Raw genomic sequence first — 17865 nt, forward strand, 5'->3', positions numbered from 1 at the left:
AGTGTACAATGAAACGAAGAACCATGTACCTATTTATATTCGATAATTTTGATGTTTGATTATATTTTCTTGAAAAAGCTTGGACTAAATTGCCAGGTGAAACGTTTGACTTACTTCAAATTCATTCGCTGAGATTTTACAAATATATTATTCCTAATTAAATTCTATGAATGTTTAATTTACACAAAATAATCATGTAACCTACTTAAGCCAATATACTAATTAGGTTCATTCATTCTATTATGGGATACTGATTTTATTATTGATTACAGAGAGAAAAAATTAGGAAAATATCTATCGATTTTTAATTGTTACTGTATAATTGTACTCATAAATTCAGCTTATACAAGTATACTTGATTAAATACATTGTACATGAACAGATATATAACAAAAAAATGACTTCACTTACCAATCATTTCAATTTGTGATTGATCAATATCATAATAATAAAAACATTTTTTGTTTGTTTTTCTAGTTGACATTTTTATTCGAGTTTTATGATCATCATTATACAAAAGTTGGTTTTTAAAAGTTTTATTAATTTTATTAATTTTATTCATAGTTAAATGGCTGTCATTTGAATTTCCTGTTATTTTCTCTGTGATGAACTCATTATCATTCTCTGTTGATCTTAATAATGGACTAGGTATATTCGGTGGAGAATCACTAAGAATTAGAGTAGATTGTTCTGTTAAGGCTAATAATATATAAATAAAAAAAGGATTATCGGGAGTATTGAGCAAATTTAAGTTTCAAACTGGTGATTATTTCATTTGAATAACAAGAAAAAAGGCTTGAAGTAATATCTCCTTAGAAAATGTTGTACGATACTTTTCAGTATATGTATATGTGCATATGACAAGTAGGAAAATATTATTTCTACTTGATTCATTTATAGAACTCATAAGGAAGCTACCTCAGAAACGGATAAATAATTTTTTTTAATAACATGAGTGAGAGACGTTCTCTTTTTATCTCTGTTGGTTACTAAAATAGGTTTAAAGATTTTTAATCCAGTATTAACATATTTTTCTCCAATGGATTCCATTAATTAAACACAATGAGGGAGGTAACATACTTGAAATAAAAATCGCTAAACTTTCATTGAATAGTAATTTATATAATGTCACCCAGTGTTTAGTACTTCAGGAAGTTTGTTATTTGAATACAGATAATTGTGATAATCATTGTTTTGCTATTTTGTAGTAGCAATAACAACTATAGAATCAACAACTTCCACCGAGTACTTTGAGCCATTCGACTTAAAACTTCTTGGACAAAAAGGTTTACGATTCTTAAAGGCTTGTGATTGTAGCTGTAGATATTCAAGAATGTGTTTCAATCAGTCCCTGTTGACACATGTCGACCATTAGGAAATCGTTTGATATTGCTTATACTTGTAAAATTTATTCTTCTTATTTTGAGATCAGCATCGAAATTCAGAACCTATGTTTCGTTATATTTGGTATTTATCATTTAGATGCGCTTGCTTAATCATTACCTGAATATTATTAACATACTTTTCTGAATACGCTTGTGTCTACTTGGACTCATCAGCTTAGATGACAAGTTGACGTTTGGGGAAATACGTACTAAGTCCAAGTTTCAATGTAAGTATCAAAACTAGGAGACAGGTATATTCAGCTTACAAGTCCCACATAGAAAGAAAAGCAAATTCCGTATTTTAACCGCTAAGGACAGTCCAATAAAAAAAATACATTTTCGTGAATTTCTTGAAGTACTTCAACCAAAAGCTAGAATTCATTGTTTGAAATCAGACTTCTTACAGATATCACCTTTTTGTCCAACCAATGAAAACGCAGGTTACTGGCAACAAATTTGACATGCTAATTTCACAACTTAGTTTTCTCTTTTTAAAAGTAAAAAGTTTGTTTTTGAATGGTATAAAGTGAATTCAAAGATTTTTTCAATAGAGGAATAATGAATACTCAACAGATAATACATCGAGTATGTCGTTTTTCCAACTTATTGCAAGTCCTGAACGTACCAAGTTAATTTTTATTGGTCACCCAAATAGTTTCAGTGGAATACCGTCAATCATGAAAATTCTGTATATCCTGAATCTATCAGTTTTATTAACGAATAGATAAAACACGTTATGGTTTGTAGGGTACTTCACTCGGTCGATAAGTGTACTACATTTTGTTTAATTGTAGTCCATCAGCTCACTCTATTAACAGAATATAATCTTTGAAGGCAAGATCAGTGAAACGTAAGTTTGTAAAAATATAATATTCCTATTACTTACTTGATTTATCATTCGGTTTAGGATTTCGACTTGGTGAATTACTTAATTCTGGCACCAATTTTGACAACTTTTTCACATCGGGGATCTAGAAAGAAAGATTATTTTGTATTTCAAAGTGAATAACAAAAAAAACTTATGTGAACCATATTTTGACTCAAATAACCAACTAACGGGAATCAGAAACCATAGTTGTTTCGTCCTAGCCTGGGACTCCATAGTAGTGCTCACTCAAGATATCAAGAGGTTGAGCCTAGAAACATTGAACTCTGTGGCTAGCAGTGCAACTTTAGACTTGTTTAACAGAATGCAGTCGTCTACGTTTTTTACAATAATCAGTTCAACAGGATATTCCACCTATATTTCATTTAGGAATATTTACCACATGTGTTAACGACAACAAATAGGAGTTGCATTCTGCATTCTGTTAAGTCAAGAAACCAACAGAAACTCAGGATTACTGTCACTAATTTCTCCAGCATACACAATCTAACCCAGTGTAGTTTGAAGACAACAATATGACACTTTTAAATAAAAGTGAATATTCATTTCATTTATAGTTTTGTGCTGATCATGCAAATGAATCTATCGACAAACGTATATTGAAGTGAGCATTCGTCACGTACCTAAAATGATTATTATATAACCGAAAGATATTTTAGAATAATTATCTTTGTAACTGATAAATAGGTATCTTCTAGGATATATATGAAAAAATAAAATTTCATGTGGTTTATTACTAGAAATACTTTTGAGTTAGGAAATTTAATTATCTGTGATATACATTCGATGCGAAGATCTTAAAACTAGTTATATTCAATCATATTGGATAGGATTCACTTGGTATTATTTGCTTCATCAACTCTGGGGTGCAGGTACATGCGGCTGACGAGTCCAAGATACGAAGAAATGAGCGTCCTGGATTCCACTGCTAGCTACCATCTACCTTTGCTTATATCAGATAGGAGCTGAACATTTTTAATGAAATACATAAAGAGAAACTAAAACAAATTATTCTTGCATTATGTTATGAAATATTTATCATTTCAAACAATTTGTTATGGAACTCTCTATATCTAATTTTACACTCTTGATTCAGTGTCTCAAGTCAGTAAAAATTGTTTAAACATACCTTATTGATTTCAAAATCATTGAACTAAATCAGAAAAGTATTTTTGTTTGACAAAATTATAAAGCACTCAGTAAATTGTATAGTGGTCTCAACATTATTTTTAATAAACCAGATGAAGGGAAAAGAACAACTTTTACGAATCAGTTTGATTACAAAAAATAAAATGTCATCCACTTTGAGGGACAAAAAACAAACTTATTGTAGAAATTTACTCTAAAATGTGTGTGGTGATAAGAAAGCTCGAATTTGACGAGGCTAATCAAGATGAATAGTACCAATAATAGATTTATCTTTTAATCCTATGAGTGTTGAACACCGTCATACTGCTGGTGTATTTAAAACTCATTAACCTGATAGTTTCCATGTTCTATATTATGGATTAATCGACCGTTTGTGCACAATTGCAGGTAGAATTTCTGAACTATTTCCGAAGATTTTTTACCAAGTCTTTTTGAAAGATAAATTCCAATTGAATCATTGCTTTAATGGCATTACTATGAAGGAGAACAATAGGAGATCCTTTGCTATAAAGTTCTTATTCTCAAACGTATGGTCAATGATATTCTAAACACTAGATGGCCTTGATTAAAAGTTTACTTCATAGTTGTCTTATTTGTACATTTGGTGGTCGAACTTCGATAGATTTATGATTATTTTACTAGTAATTGTTTAAAAGCCATCTTAACTTCTGTTCTTCGACATGCTTATTGGTGAAATGAAAGATAGATCAATCATATGGTTCATTTATAGAAAGCGTGCATAAACAGGTCAGTATCCTTTGTCAAGATCGATGCAATCAGCGACAGATATAGAGATTTTTAATGAGAGACGAACATACAATGTTAAAATCGTTTTATTGTATGCGAAGCTGAAAAATACTGAATACTGGATAGCTAAGTACCTTAGCATACCATAGAATTGCTCTTTGAAGTCTAATTGTTGACGGCACTGAGATTTAACTATATCAAAGGACAAGCAGTATGTTCCCGGTGAGTATGCAATTCGAAGGAAGATAGTTAGATAGTAATGTCTAATTATCATTGACTTTATCAAATGACCCTGGTTACTCTAAAATATTTCGAAATCATCTCACGGCTCTGCAGTAGGCTAGTAGTACCTGACTATTGGACATGTACGATACCCTGTTTGAGTTATAGTTTCTAATAGTGTTGGTAGAAAACTTAAAAGCGTATTTAAATGACTGTCACAAATTATCACGCAACCTGCAGTTAACAACCAATGTAATCTTGATCACAAAACTGTATGACTATGTCAGTAATATTTTTGTGGAACTTACTTGTGACAGCAGAAATCCGATTCCCTCCTGTGACCGAAAGTAGTTAGGAATATGAGTACTTCGAAGTGCTGCTCTATCTCTCATTGCTTTCTCAATCTCTTGACGTAATAGTTTGAATGCTTCTTGTCTAGCTGGCGAGTATTTGTTAGTTGCTACAATATATATATATATATATATTTATATATATATATATATAAGAAAAAGAAGAGTTTGCTCAGTAAGCAGATGAGTTAATTTGGTGGAGAAAAATAACAACGTATATTCAATTAGTCTCAAATTGAAAAAATATGTTCCCATGATTATGGGTAGGCGATAGTTAAGAATAACATTCTAATTCAGACAGTAGACAGAAACTTAGTGCAAAAAATGTAGAGAACTTGCAATCATGAAAAATTATACTACTTTACCCAGATATTAGAAGCATCGAAGCAGTTATTTAGACAAGGTCTTCAGAGATAACAAATTTCTTCTTGAATAAAAAACTATTGACTTCTGAAATCACAAGCCTGAAAGTTAAGGAATTGGTTTTTAAAGGAGCCTTGGATTGTTGAATAGCAGGTAACAAGAATTTGAGTGCATTCATCTAGAGCAACCTTGTAATAACCGTCATAATTTTACAGTCCGTCAGTGTTTCGGAAAGAAGAAGTATCTGTAAAATTCATACCTAAATACGGTAGTTTGAAAAGCATTCCATCAGCATGACTGTTTATTAGCAATAACAAACTTACAAAGGAACTTAAAATATGAATAAAATTTAAGGTGCTATATAAACAAATCAGTTAAAATGTGCTTTTCATTCCGAATGGCGTTTACATGTGGTACAACGATTAGTACGTGATAACGTGAATTTTTTTGTGAATAAATTTGTCCGAGGTAAAATTTATTGCAAGTGAAATATTTCAATACGATGCTAAGATAAAGAGGGTCATGAAATGATATTGGAACCCCTTATTAGGAATTAAGGTTACATTTCCCTCAGTGGTTTTCTTATTGTTTACCAAAGAATATTGGATTAGGGTCGTTGATGTGCACTACTGAGGAGTTCCACACTCGGACGAAACGGCCGTTCAATGCTTCCGGGTTTTCAAACGTGATTGGTTCATGATCTTAATTAGAAAACCCAACAATCGCTAAAACACTATACTCAGAATATTGAGTGGTTTTCATCCCTAGTATTTCTATAAAAAAATCTTATGAAAAATGAAACGTTATGTGGTGTTAAATTATTTGTTTTCAATATACGGACCCGAAGAGTTTGGAAGTTCACATCGGTTGTAGATTGCAAGCAGAAAGTTTCGAAGCGAAATCTTACTTTCTCGTGAGTAATCAATTAACTTAGTGATATGGATAACTGAACTTAAGCGATATAGACTAAAGAATGATATATGGTTTAATTCTTAAAATACGACAGATCAACAAGGACATATTGCGTGTCATAAAAATATTCGTTGGAAAACTCCTCTTCCAAATGAAATTTTGTGTTTAAATTATTCATAAAGCTTGATTTATTCATTATTTAAAATGTTGTTTTGTCAAGTCCTTGGAGTGATTGAAATTTTTAAAATGCCGTGGTGAAAACTATGTGGATTCAAAGAGAAATCGAATGCCTCATGATATTGTTGACTTTTTAAAAGAAATTGGAATGATACATGAAATTAGGAATGAATAGAAATGCATTGATTTCTTTGCTTTATATTCAATTAAACTATTTAGAAAAATAGAAAGAACTCAATTCAAAATATGTTGTAATAGAATGATCTTTGACAAGTAAGAATACAAATGGTTCTATTAGCTCTCTTATTGTAGATGGGATTCCTACATCAAACATACATAAACATCAATTTTTCGGTATTCAATAAAATCTATTATGATTTTCATAATAAAATATTTTTGTTAATATTTTTTGGAGGAATTTAATTTACTTTATTTCCAATGTTAAATGGATAGATAATATGAGTTTTTGCTGAACAGGGGATTTGTTGAATGTGTACATATAATCACATAATTATGTTTAGATTAGTCACGTAAAACTCATCGGTTATAATACTCATAGATGTTACTGATCGTCCCATGTCATAAGAAGGGACGGAAATCTTATTGTAGTAACCATGGAGAAATTATTTAGACTAATATGATGTTCAGAATACTGGCTTGTATGATTATGGTATGTTTGCCTAATGCTCGTGAAGAGTAAACTCTAGAAAACTAAGCTGTTTTCAGAAATAGGCACAGATGTATCGACAAAATATTTACCGTCAGGTTTCAGAACGTAGGCACAAATTTAACATCTATATGTATATATACCCAAATACCAACCAAATTTTTAATGTACATAATGATAACATTAAGAACTATCAATTAAAGTAATGAACAACCAATGAAGACACAAAATAACATCACAAGTTTAGGAAATGTAAAACTTGTATGTGAAATCGAATCCACTGGATAAATTCTGTCACTATAACTAGATATTTCAACTTATTGTGTGAATAGGCTGGTAACAATTTACAAACTTACATTATTTAGTGGAAACCTGTGGGTTTTTTAATTTTTTACCAACGTTAGATAATGTAGGACTAAGTCGCATTATAATTCAAGAACATCAGTGAAATAATTAATATTAATTTCGTCATCTGAGTAAAATGGCTTATGATGGGGCTAGTGTATGTTTGATTATTGTATTGTAGCTTGCAGTGACTCTTATTACTAGGATTCCAATCTGTTTGATAGGAAAAATGTTTCCTTAATGTCTTAGTGGGCGATCACATACACAGAGTATAGAATTAATTGATTTTATGTATGCTGGATTGTATTACGTTTGGTCACGCTGTATTACAACACTGAATTTGGTTAAGCTGTTAAACTTTCAAAACAACCCCTAACAAATGAGAAATACAACAAACAACAAATAATATTGATATGTGATTGGAAAGCTGCTAATAACTGTTAGAAAAAAAGTACAAAATCTGAATGCACAGGTTACGTAGCCTTATTTAGTTTTTAAAACATCATACATAACGTCGAAGCCTTATTGATTTCTATGATTTATTCTATTTGTGTGACTCATGGAGAAAAAGTAACATAACAGAGAATCCCTATTAATGAATTGTGCTACCGAATGATATCGAAAATAGTCAGAACTAAACTACAGTAATCACCGCAGAGGAGAGTTTTCAACAGTGTGCACTCGCACTACAGATTGAAAAGAGTTATTAAAAAGTCCGAACAGATAAATATAACTAAGATAAATAGAACTAACAAGCTTATTAGAAGAAATTTCATAATATTTTCGAACTATGTAATTCTTAACATTTACCATAAATATGGTACTAGTTCATATACCTTAAGACATTTTGTCCGCTTTTATTTCCTATTACGCTTACTAAATAACATGTGTTCAACATCTAATGGTCACTACATTTTAGATATAAATCCCTAAAGTTATGAAATACATCTTATTTATTTTTGTGAAAACCTTTAGTAACCAACACTAAATACTGTACATCAAACTTCTGTCACTAGATTTTACAAACACCATTCAACCCCCCAAAAAAACATAAGATATTTGTTATGACAATAAAAATTTTCTCGTTGATTGATGAACAAATTTTATTGTACAATCTTTCTATTTACTCTACTTGTTGACTGTGGCAACATCGATATAGCAAGTTTTATAGCTCAAACAGATACTGTCTGTGTGTATGGACATAGATGAATTTTTATACCTAATAAACATAAAATAAAAAGGTAGGGAGATCAGTTTTTGCTAAATTTATGGTATTCGAACCCAGAACCTATCGGTCTCGCGCGCGAGCGCTTAACCACTAGACTACTGAGCCGGCATCCAACGGTGTTAATGTCTAACTTCAACCAATCTACGAAATTGAGCAATCATTCACCATAGTCTTCAGTGAGTTTATATCTCACAACAAACCTGTTTGAATTCCACTGGTCGCTGCTTCTTACTAGAACTCCAGGAAATACCTCATGGAGCCAGTCACTAGTGAGCATATTATCAGAAGAGGGTTTCGTGGAGATTTTAGTGATTTTATATAGTTGAAATCATGAGTCCGCTGAAGCTAGACCACCATGGAAAACCTGGAAGCACTGGACGGTTGTTTCGTCCTATTGTGAGACTCCTCAGCAATGCTCATCTACGATACCGCCTTGCAAGGTTCGAACACAGAACCTATCGGTCTCGCGCGAGCGCTTAACCACAAGACCACTGAACCGGCATCCATGACTTCAACTATATAAAATTACTAAAACCTCCACAAAACCCGCTTCTAAGTTTACGGTAGTCACAAGACTATGACGTGAAATCTATATAACATGCTCATGTGTTATTTATTTCGAATTTTTTATAAATACGTACAATGTGATGTAAATTACTTGTAACATTCTAATTTTAAACTCTTCAAGAAAATTCCTTTTAAATTGTAAAGATAAATAGTGTATGATTCTTAGGGTTACTGCAACACTTTATCAATTCATTTTGAACGGTGTAAGACAATATACGGTTATTTTTATAGATAAAAAGAAACAAAATTTATTTAACATGATGAACGTGTAAACAATTACATAACAGGACTGCTTAACAAGAAGAAACTGTTTCGTTGTTTTGAATGAATACATTTTATTGATGATCCCCTAATCTAAACAAACTGCTATTAAATTTTCCTTCAATGAATCAGTATGAACTTAATTAGCATATCTATTGTATTAATAAGCACTGTGAATAATTATTATTCTGTTTGGTACGTGAAATTAATTTAGTCAATAACTTTTTTATCTTAAGTTTATCATCGGAAGTCTAGCCTGAACATGAATTTCATGATGTGCTTAATAATACTGCAAAGTTAACTCATCATATTTCATTAAAACTAACAGAATATCGAAACTTCTAAACATCAATGAAAGATCTGATTATAATAAATGTCTATTGAAAGATACATATTCAAAATTGTTCACCTCATGTATCTCAATGTACACATAAACTCAAGGAAGCCTCAAGAAGCCTAGAAAGAGCCAAAGACATTCCATTCAATTGCCGTTAGAGGAACAGTCTAGAATGCCGACGTGCAGCTTCCCTATTGGATGAATAAGAAGGAGCTTCCCTATTGGATGAATAAGAAGGACCCCCTATGTGCCTACTGGCTGTCCGAAATGATGATTTACTTTCAGCGATTTGGGAAGGTTCTAGCGTTCGAGTGCTCAAGTTATACGCAACATACTAAGAGTCTAAGTTCAAGATATAACAGTATACAAACATATATACACAGATATATATGTATGAATAAAGATAATATTGAATTTAATGATAAAAATATTGTGATAATTTTTTTAGTTTATTATTTCAAAGCAAGGAACAATAATAATGACCTTATGACCTTTTTAAAAATTATTATTTTCACATTATCAAAGTCTGATTTGATTCAGTTCTCTTTGTAGAAAAAAATAAGGTTACTTATCGTTTCCTATTTCTTTATTTATCTAATTCTAGCGGTTAAATTGTTTTATTTATGTCCGACTTTACAAAAAGGAAGTAATTCAGTAATTCATTTTGATTTTGATTTTTTTTTTAATGTTGGTCAGATAGTTTTATAAATTATCACGTAACCGATTCAGAGGTCACAAATGATAATTAGTAGGAATAGTTAAGTGGAAAGAACAACAGTTTAATGTTCAGATATGGATTATTCTTTCTCATTGAAGTGAACTTAAAATGAGTATAGTTTTGATACGAAACATTTGTAAAAACTCTACTGTTTGAACTAATGGAAAGATTCAGAGTGATGAATACACTTCGATGATTTAACCATACTAGCTATTAAACGGATGGTAAGTTCATAGTATATTTTTTTACTTCAAACACTTCAAAACAACCTTAGCAACAGTGTTGGGGGAGTAATAAAGTTCAATTATCGTTTAGCCCACTTCACGAAATTGCTTACTGTTCAGCGTTGATCATGCCAGTTTTATCTGACGCTTAGAAACCATGACCTGTTAGTTAGTGAATAAGCTTCAAAAATATGGGTTCGAATATTTAAAAAATTAACATGTCTAGAATTTGAGTAGGATTCATTTGTCAGTGGTCAGAGAGATTATTTAATTATTCGTAACTACTGATTAACTCACGGTTCACAAAATAATTCATGATTTCATTTTTAATACACACTTACGTTGCGATATTTCTTGACTGACAATGGTTTGTTGACTAGGGGAACTAGATACATCTGTTATATTCTCAGTCTCATTTGGATCTGAAATCTGCTTATCTCTAGATAATATACTTGATACCGTTGGTATTGGATCCAAGAATAATCTCGATTCCGACCGCATAATTTCTGATAATCTTGTCGGCTGTTGACTGCACCATTCATTTAAACGATTGAGATAGTATTCTGTGTAAGCGCATAGTACACCTAAAAACCTGATTAAATAATAACATATGATCAAGTAAAATTGTCAAATTATGTTTTTAGAGTAGTTTAATGTTCAACGATGAAAACAAGCAAAATCTTTCCGAAATTCACAGCTATTCAGTCAGATTAGTGTAATCTGGAAATGCGCTTTTCTCCAACAATTTTGAAATGTTAAATAATTGATAGATAAATGAATAGTCTTGAAAGTACTAAATTAATCACATAGCCACTATGAATTTGGCGTTACTACGTTCAAGGGTAAAGAATATCGATGAAATTCTGTCAGTTATCACACCGAAAGAAATAAGATCTAATATAAATGAATTTTTCAAACACAGAGGACAGTTTTATCATCAATCATCAAAACAACGACAGATTAGAAAGTTCGAAAAACTGTTGAAACATGCGTCAAACAGCAAAGTTAAACAAACTAGAGATAAATCGAACACAGTAGATATCAACAAAGTGTTAGTTAATTTATATGATAGAATTCTCAACTCCCATGAAATTTCATTACTTAAAAAGGGTCTCAATTTCAATATAAATAGACCACAATTATCACCTTTCAATATTATACCAGCAATTGAACCAGCATTGAATATACTTCCTAATGAAACAGTGAGTGAATTGAGGAATAAGATAATGTCCGCGTTATTACGTCAAAAATCACAAAAATCTAATATGACTAAAAATGAGTTACATGCATTAAAGCAACTGAGAAATGATAAGACAATTATCATTACAAAAGCAGATAAAGGGAACACTACAGTCGTTATGAACAAATTGGACTACGAGAAAAAAGCCAAAGAACATCTACAAGAGGGACCGTATGAACTAATCAAAGATGCAAAAAGTAGAACCACGCTCAATAAACTTAAGGCGGAAACAAGTAAAATCTTACATTCATTAAAGGTCAAGCTAGGAACGCCATTATGGTTCATGCTAAATCCAAAAAGTTGTAACCCTTGTAGATTCTATTGACTTCCGAAGATTCACAAGGATAGTACTCCACTAATACCAGTGATTGATTTCACAAATTCACCGACTTACAACCTAGCGAAATACTTAGCCAGGATACTAAAACCGTATGAAAAATTGATTAATCATGGAATTTAAAAATATTATTGATACCATCGACATAGAAGAGGATGAAGTAATGGCAAGTTTTGATGTTTCTTCCTTATTTACTAACGTACCTATCAACAGAGCGTTGGATATTATTTATGCTTGTTTAGAATCTGATTTGGATTTAAATTTACGTTACCCGTTAGATCCATCTGAGTTTATCAAATGTTTGGAACTATGTTTAAGATCCACCTTATTCATATTTCGAGGAGATCTATACAGACAAAAAGAAGGTATAGCTATGGGTTCACCAGTTTCTCTGATCGTAGCGAATTTATTCATGCATTCACTCGAAACTAGTGCAATCGCAAGAAGTGTTTGTCCACCAAAGGTCTGGCTACGGTATGTAGATGACATTTTTGTTTTCATTAAACAGGATTGTTTGCAAATGTGAACAACATTTCGGAACAAATTAATCTAACGAAGGAAATAGAGTCTGTTGACCACAAACTGGCATTTCTCGATTGTTTGGTTGAGCGAAGACATAATAACACATTCAGAGAGATACTTAGATTTTGATTCGGCTCATGCTTTATGTACGAAGGTCACGGTTGTTAAGAATTTAATTAACAGAAGTCTTAAGCTTGTTACAGATAAGGAAGACCAACAATATGAATTGAATAGGATTTTATCTACACTTAGGGATAACAACTACCCAAAGGAGTTTTTTAAGAAGATTGTTAGAAAGGAAAGAAAAGTTAAACTAGACTGTGTGCAGAAAGATTGGAAGTCCACTGTAGTCATACCATACCGTAGTGAAACATCGGAAGAAATCAAACGGATCTTAAACAAGCATGATATAAGAGTGTATTTTCGGACATGTGACACTATAAGATCGTCATTGGTGAAAGTTAAGGATAGGTTACCAAAGGAAGAACAACAAAATATTGTCTATGAGAACAATTGTCATGATTGTAATGCAGCTTATATTGGAGAAATATCCAGACAATTGAATGTAAGGTTGAAGGAACACAAACAATGTTTAAAAAATGTTCCCAAAACTTCGGTTGACATAAGGAAACTTGAGAATAAGTCTGCGATAGCGTTACATGCGTTAGAAACGGGACACATGATTAATTTTGAAGGGGCCAAAATACTTCAGAAAGGTTTCAATACTCATAAAGAAAGATTGACAGCAGAAGTGCTGTATATATGGGCGAATATGAACAGCCTCAACAGAAAGGATGGTATTCAGCTAGCAACCATTTGGCAAATATTCATTAACAAGTAATTTGACCCTTCCTTTATTAAACCGGTTTACTTCACATGAATCGTTATTTTGACTGAAATCAATATGAGTTATGTTTAGCATTACAATTATGTACTTGATGTTTACTTGCAATTCGATGATTCAGAAACAACTTTTCAACCTTCAATTTGCACTTTTATTCTTATTTTTACTTCACATAGAAACATATCAACACTGAATATCATTCATTAATAACTCATTCTTACATATACATACACACACACAATTCATCCAGTCTCCTTTAATTCACATCGTTGAACTTTTCACTTGATTCTCATTCAACTGACTCATATTACCCTGTTTATAAAAAATTCGACATCCAAATATGATTGGATTAAAGTAGTTGAGATTTTGATATGATTGTTAAAAAAACACTATATATTTCTTTGATGATTTTGATTTTGATTATTTCCCTGAAGAAGTCCAGACAAGTTAGCTGGACGAAACGTTGGAATTATTTAAATTTCAATCGCTGAGACTATTTCAAATATAATTTTTTCACATATAATGAATTCTCTATACTCGGCGCCCAATTATTGCCAAACTATTCGTTCTAACCTTGATGAATATTCATATAAATTAAATTAATACTTGCAAAAAGTCGTATTTCCATCGAATGCTACTTAGCATGATTATCTTTTTTGATAATTTTTTAACATAGTACTTTGTTATAACTTGATTAGACCGTATGACGACAAACTCCCTTGTATTACCCTGTAACTACGAACAAAATTTGGACGGCACAAAGAGAACTGATACAGTGCACAGGCTGCTATTGTAGGTTGCACATAACTAGTTATATTGATGTAACTTATATGTGTTCAAACCATAATTTTATCTAAGTAAATTGGATAAAAGTGAATGAATGCTGTAAGTGGAATCTCACTCGTCAGTCTGATATACGTGACATTTTTTATCTTTAGGATATGGCGAGGATTTATCAAACATAATGCTTTTAAACTTAGCATATATTCTTTTTCTTATTTTGCATGTAATAAAGTACTGGTTATAATCTTGGATAGAGTCCTAATACACTGGTTTTGATACCATAAGTGCAAATTGATTACAGTTTGACTTACCTTTGATTAATTTCGGATGTAATTACTGGAAATTCAGTAAAATGTCTTACATTTGCATGAAAAGCTTGATGATAACCATTAAATTTCTGATTCTCACGTTTTATCGATTTGCTTTTTTGTACAGGTAGAAGAGTGACGTTTGTTTCTGGAAGCTTTAAACCAAGATATTCCAAAGACGGCATAATAATATCTAAACCTTTACCAGCTTTTTCACCTAATTTTCGAATATCTGAATGTAGATTTGAATTTGATGAATGCGTTAAAGTCTGAAAATCCCGACTGCTCAAACCTTCAGGAATAATATTTTCTTGAACGTAATATTTTCCTGTTTCATTGGTGGATATTGACTTCATCAGCGTCAGACCGAAAACCTAAAAGTGATATGTTACTGATCAATTTTATGAATGGGAAGTAACCTTTTTTGTTTCATATTTGAAATTTATCAAAGTTGAAGACAGAATAAAAACAAGGATTCATACTTGAGCATGATAAATTATCTTTTTATTCAAATGTTTAATTTCATAAAATGTCACCATGATCCGAGTGGCTAACAGTACTAAAGATTTACTGTAGATCTAGTTTCTCAATGACATATATTATACAAACAGGATTATTACTGTGAAAATACAAATAAAAAACGTTTAATGATTTTACTAAATAGCTATAATTAGAAACACGAGATTGAAAGCAACAAAAAATTTATGGTTCGATTTAAAATTCCTAATTGTTTACAATGGTATTTGTTTACGAGTTCTAATTTTCAATCTTCTGATTTAATCGGACAGAAAATATTTATAATGGTTTTAAGATTTGTTTATTGTGAATAAAATTCGTCAAATTAAATAGTCTCAAATAGTTATAAAGAGAAAGGCTATATCGATGCAATATGCACAGTATGCACATATACCAATTAGAGACTGACCATTTGCAGTCCAAAACATCAATGGGAAGATTCGAACAAACAATACTAATTGAATTTAAACATCACTCCATTGCACAAGCACGTGGCTGTCAGGACTCAGTAGCTAAGTGGATAACACGATGGCGTTTGAAGCGAAAGGTACTAGGTTCGAGTTCCCGGAGTGAACATCAACTCTGAGATACAGGTACATCCAGCTGGCGAGTCCCAAATAGGACGAAACGCGCGTCCTGGATTCCACTGCTAGCCACTATCCATCTTTGCTCATAAAGAAAAATGTTTAAAATCCATACCGTTTAATTATAAATGTACTAATTTCCATTCATAATACCTTAGGATTATTTTGCATTGGTTCTCTTAAGTATAAACCTTCATAAAAAGCACTATCTGATGTTGAAGTGTTTTGATTTTTTGCATTCATATACATCAGCTTTTCTTCGATTGTCAATTTACTTATATGATGACGAGGTGTTTGAATATTATGAGCTCTTTGAAGCAAGCAATTATATTCTTCATGATGTATGAGTTCAACAGCTGTCCTTTTAATTGGATTAAAGTAAAATAATCTCGGTATGTGTTCATCATATAAGCAGCATGCATCATTTGATATCTCATTATTATGTGACTCTTCAATTTCATTATCGTCACCATCATCTTTGTTCTGTAAAGCAGTGTGACATGAATCTTCAGTCTGTTGATTGTTTTCATCTTTTAATTCAGTTGAATAAATTTGATTGGCTTCAGTACTTGAGTTGTCATCAACAGTATGCTTTTTATTACTAACTGAAAATATTAAAATAGAAAGTTTTAACCATTTGATAATAATTTGGTCGTAAAAAGGACCTAGCCTCTCTTAGTTTCCTTAACATAATTAATGTCATAAATTGGACTGCTTCTGGACCAATCAAGACTTGACAATTCAAATCTTCAACAAAGTATATTCATCGTAGTTACTGCAACCTAGTCTGTACATAAAATTCTGTACGATAATGACTACAAATACTTTTTACCCAAAATAATGCGTTTTAGAGTATGCTTTTATTGTTTGGTTCATTGTTTTTCTGATATTCATCGTAGTTCTTATGTTTATTTCTTAAAGATAATTACAAATAACTATAGCTGGCAATTAGTGTCGCTATTTATTTCAGATATGAAAGTAGGAATATATGGTAGTGGGTGACTATTTATAATATATGTCACATTACAGACTTGACGAAGAAAGTTAATGGTTTAAGTTAAGTTGATCGGCTTAAGTTTTCGGAACAACTGGGATTCAAACAACTGATCATGTAGTCGACTCTGCTCGATTTATTTCAGTTTTGGGATCAGGATAGAATCACTAACTGTTACAAAGTTCTGCTGACTTAACATCAAGTTCATAAAGCCTCAATCGATAATGCAACATACTATCATTAATTATAATTAGTAGTAAAACACTTCATTAAATGCCACGTTGTCGTGTAGGACCGATTTTGAGAGTAATTTTAAAAAAACACAAGTTTCCTGTGGAGTTCAATAGTATGAAATCTAATATTCTATGTTAAATAATTCAGCAGAGAGTAAAACATGTGTTAAATTAAGGAGTCATTTTTGAATATCAATTCCTAAACAAAATAAATACGTATATTCTCTGGGTTATTTCTTAACTATAATCTGGATAGTTTGCTACAGTAGCACTAGTTAAGTGTTGTTTGGGTTAACTGTATCACAGAAGTGTTACTTTATAACATCGGCTTATAATTATGAGATGAATAAGTAAATCCCTATAGTACTAACCAGTTAAAAGAACATTACAATTCGCCCAGCTGTCAACTGTGTATACATTTTTGTGAGGATCAGTGCATTCCAACAAACTTTCCATATCTTTAGATCGCATCTCATAAACAGTTGGTTCATTGAGATTGACTATTTCCAGAGACTGGCTGGTGTAATATACTGAATTGTCTGGATTTATATTTAATTGGCCACCATTGAAATGCTACAATGTAAATTAAAACCACCAATTATAAGACAGTAAAATAATGAAGAATTATTCGTATTATGATTTTTTTTGTTGTGTTGAACGGACTTCGGATTCAGGTACTGATGCATGCAGTCCCTATATTCGAGCCTAAGCTACTACTTGGGTAAGAAGAAAAATAATGAATGGGGTGTTTACTGGTTAACCGAATTGAACCCGTTCGTACATATATGAAAGTGTCCCCAGGATAACTAAGTCAAATCTCGGCCAATATGGTCCATCCGTACGATCTTTTACCTTGGACCTTGAAATTATGTGTCTGATTGGCTATCCAATCGTTTATCAACCGAAAACTGTACTTCATCTCAGTTACCAGTCTATTTTTTATGCCTATATCAACAACGAATTTCG

At 31.6% G+C, this 17865-nt stretch overlaps 2 protein-coding genes across 2 annotated transcripts in view; both read right to left on the reverse strand.

The window, feature by feature from the left end:
* Positions 1-17865, reverse strand: part of Smp_162670 (hypothetical protein) — a gene marked incomplete at both ends in the record, with an annotated part of 68542 nt that overhangs the window by 3394 nt on the left and 47283 nt on the right. Inside the window, 5 exons of the mRNA XM_018799063.1 lie at positions 2272-2356; positions 4698-4824; positions 14576-14804; positions 15864-16277; positions 17271-17472. Of these exons, the coding sequence (XP_018650889.1) occupies positions 2272-2356; positions 4698-4824; positions 14576-14804; positions 15864-16277; positions 17271-17472 (1057 nt within the window). The remainder of the gene's footprint in view (positions 1-2271; positions 2357-4697; positions 4825-14575; positions 14805-15863; positions 16278-17270; positions 17473-17865) is intronic.
* Smp_157580 (hypothetical protein) lies at positions 10851-11039 on the reverse strand (the record flags this gene model as incomplete). Its single annotated transcript, XM_018799064.1, has 1 exon — positions 10851-11039. One exon carries the CDS (start codon positions 11037-11039, stop codon positions 10851-10853), a length of 189 nt encoding a protein of 62 aa, XP_018650890.1.

This window comes from Schistosoma mansoni, chromosome 3 (assembly GCF_000237925.1).
Source record: "Schistosoma mansoni strain Puerto Rico chromosome 3, complete genome".
In the NCBI taxonomy this organism is placed as follows: Eukaryota; Metazoa; Platyhelminthes; class Trematoda; order Strigeidida; family Schistosomatidae; genus Schistosoma; species Schistosoma mansoni.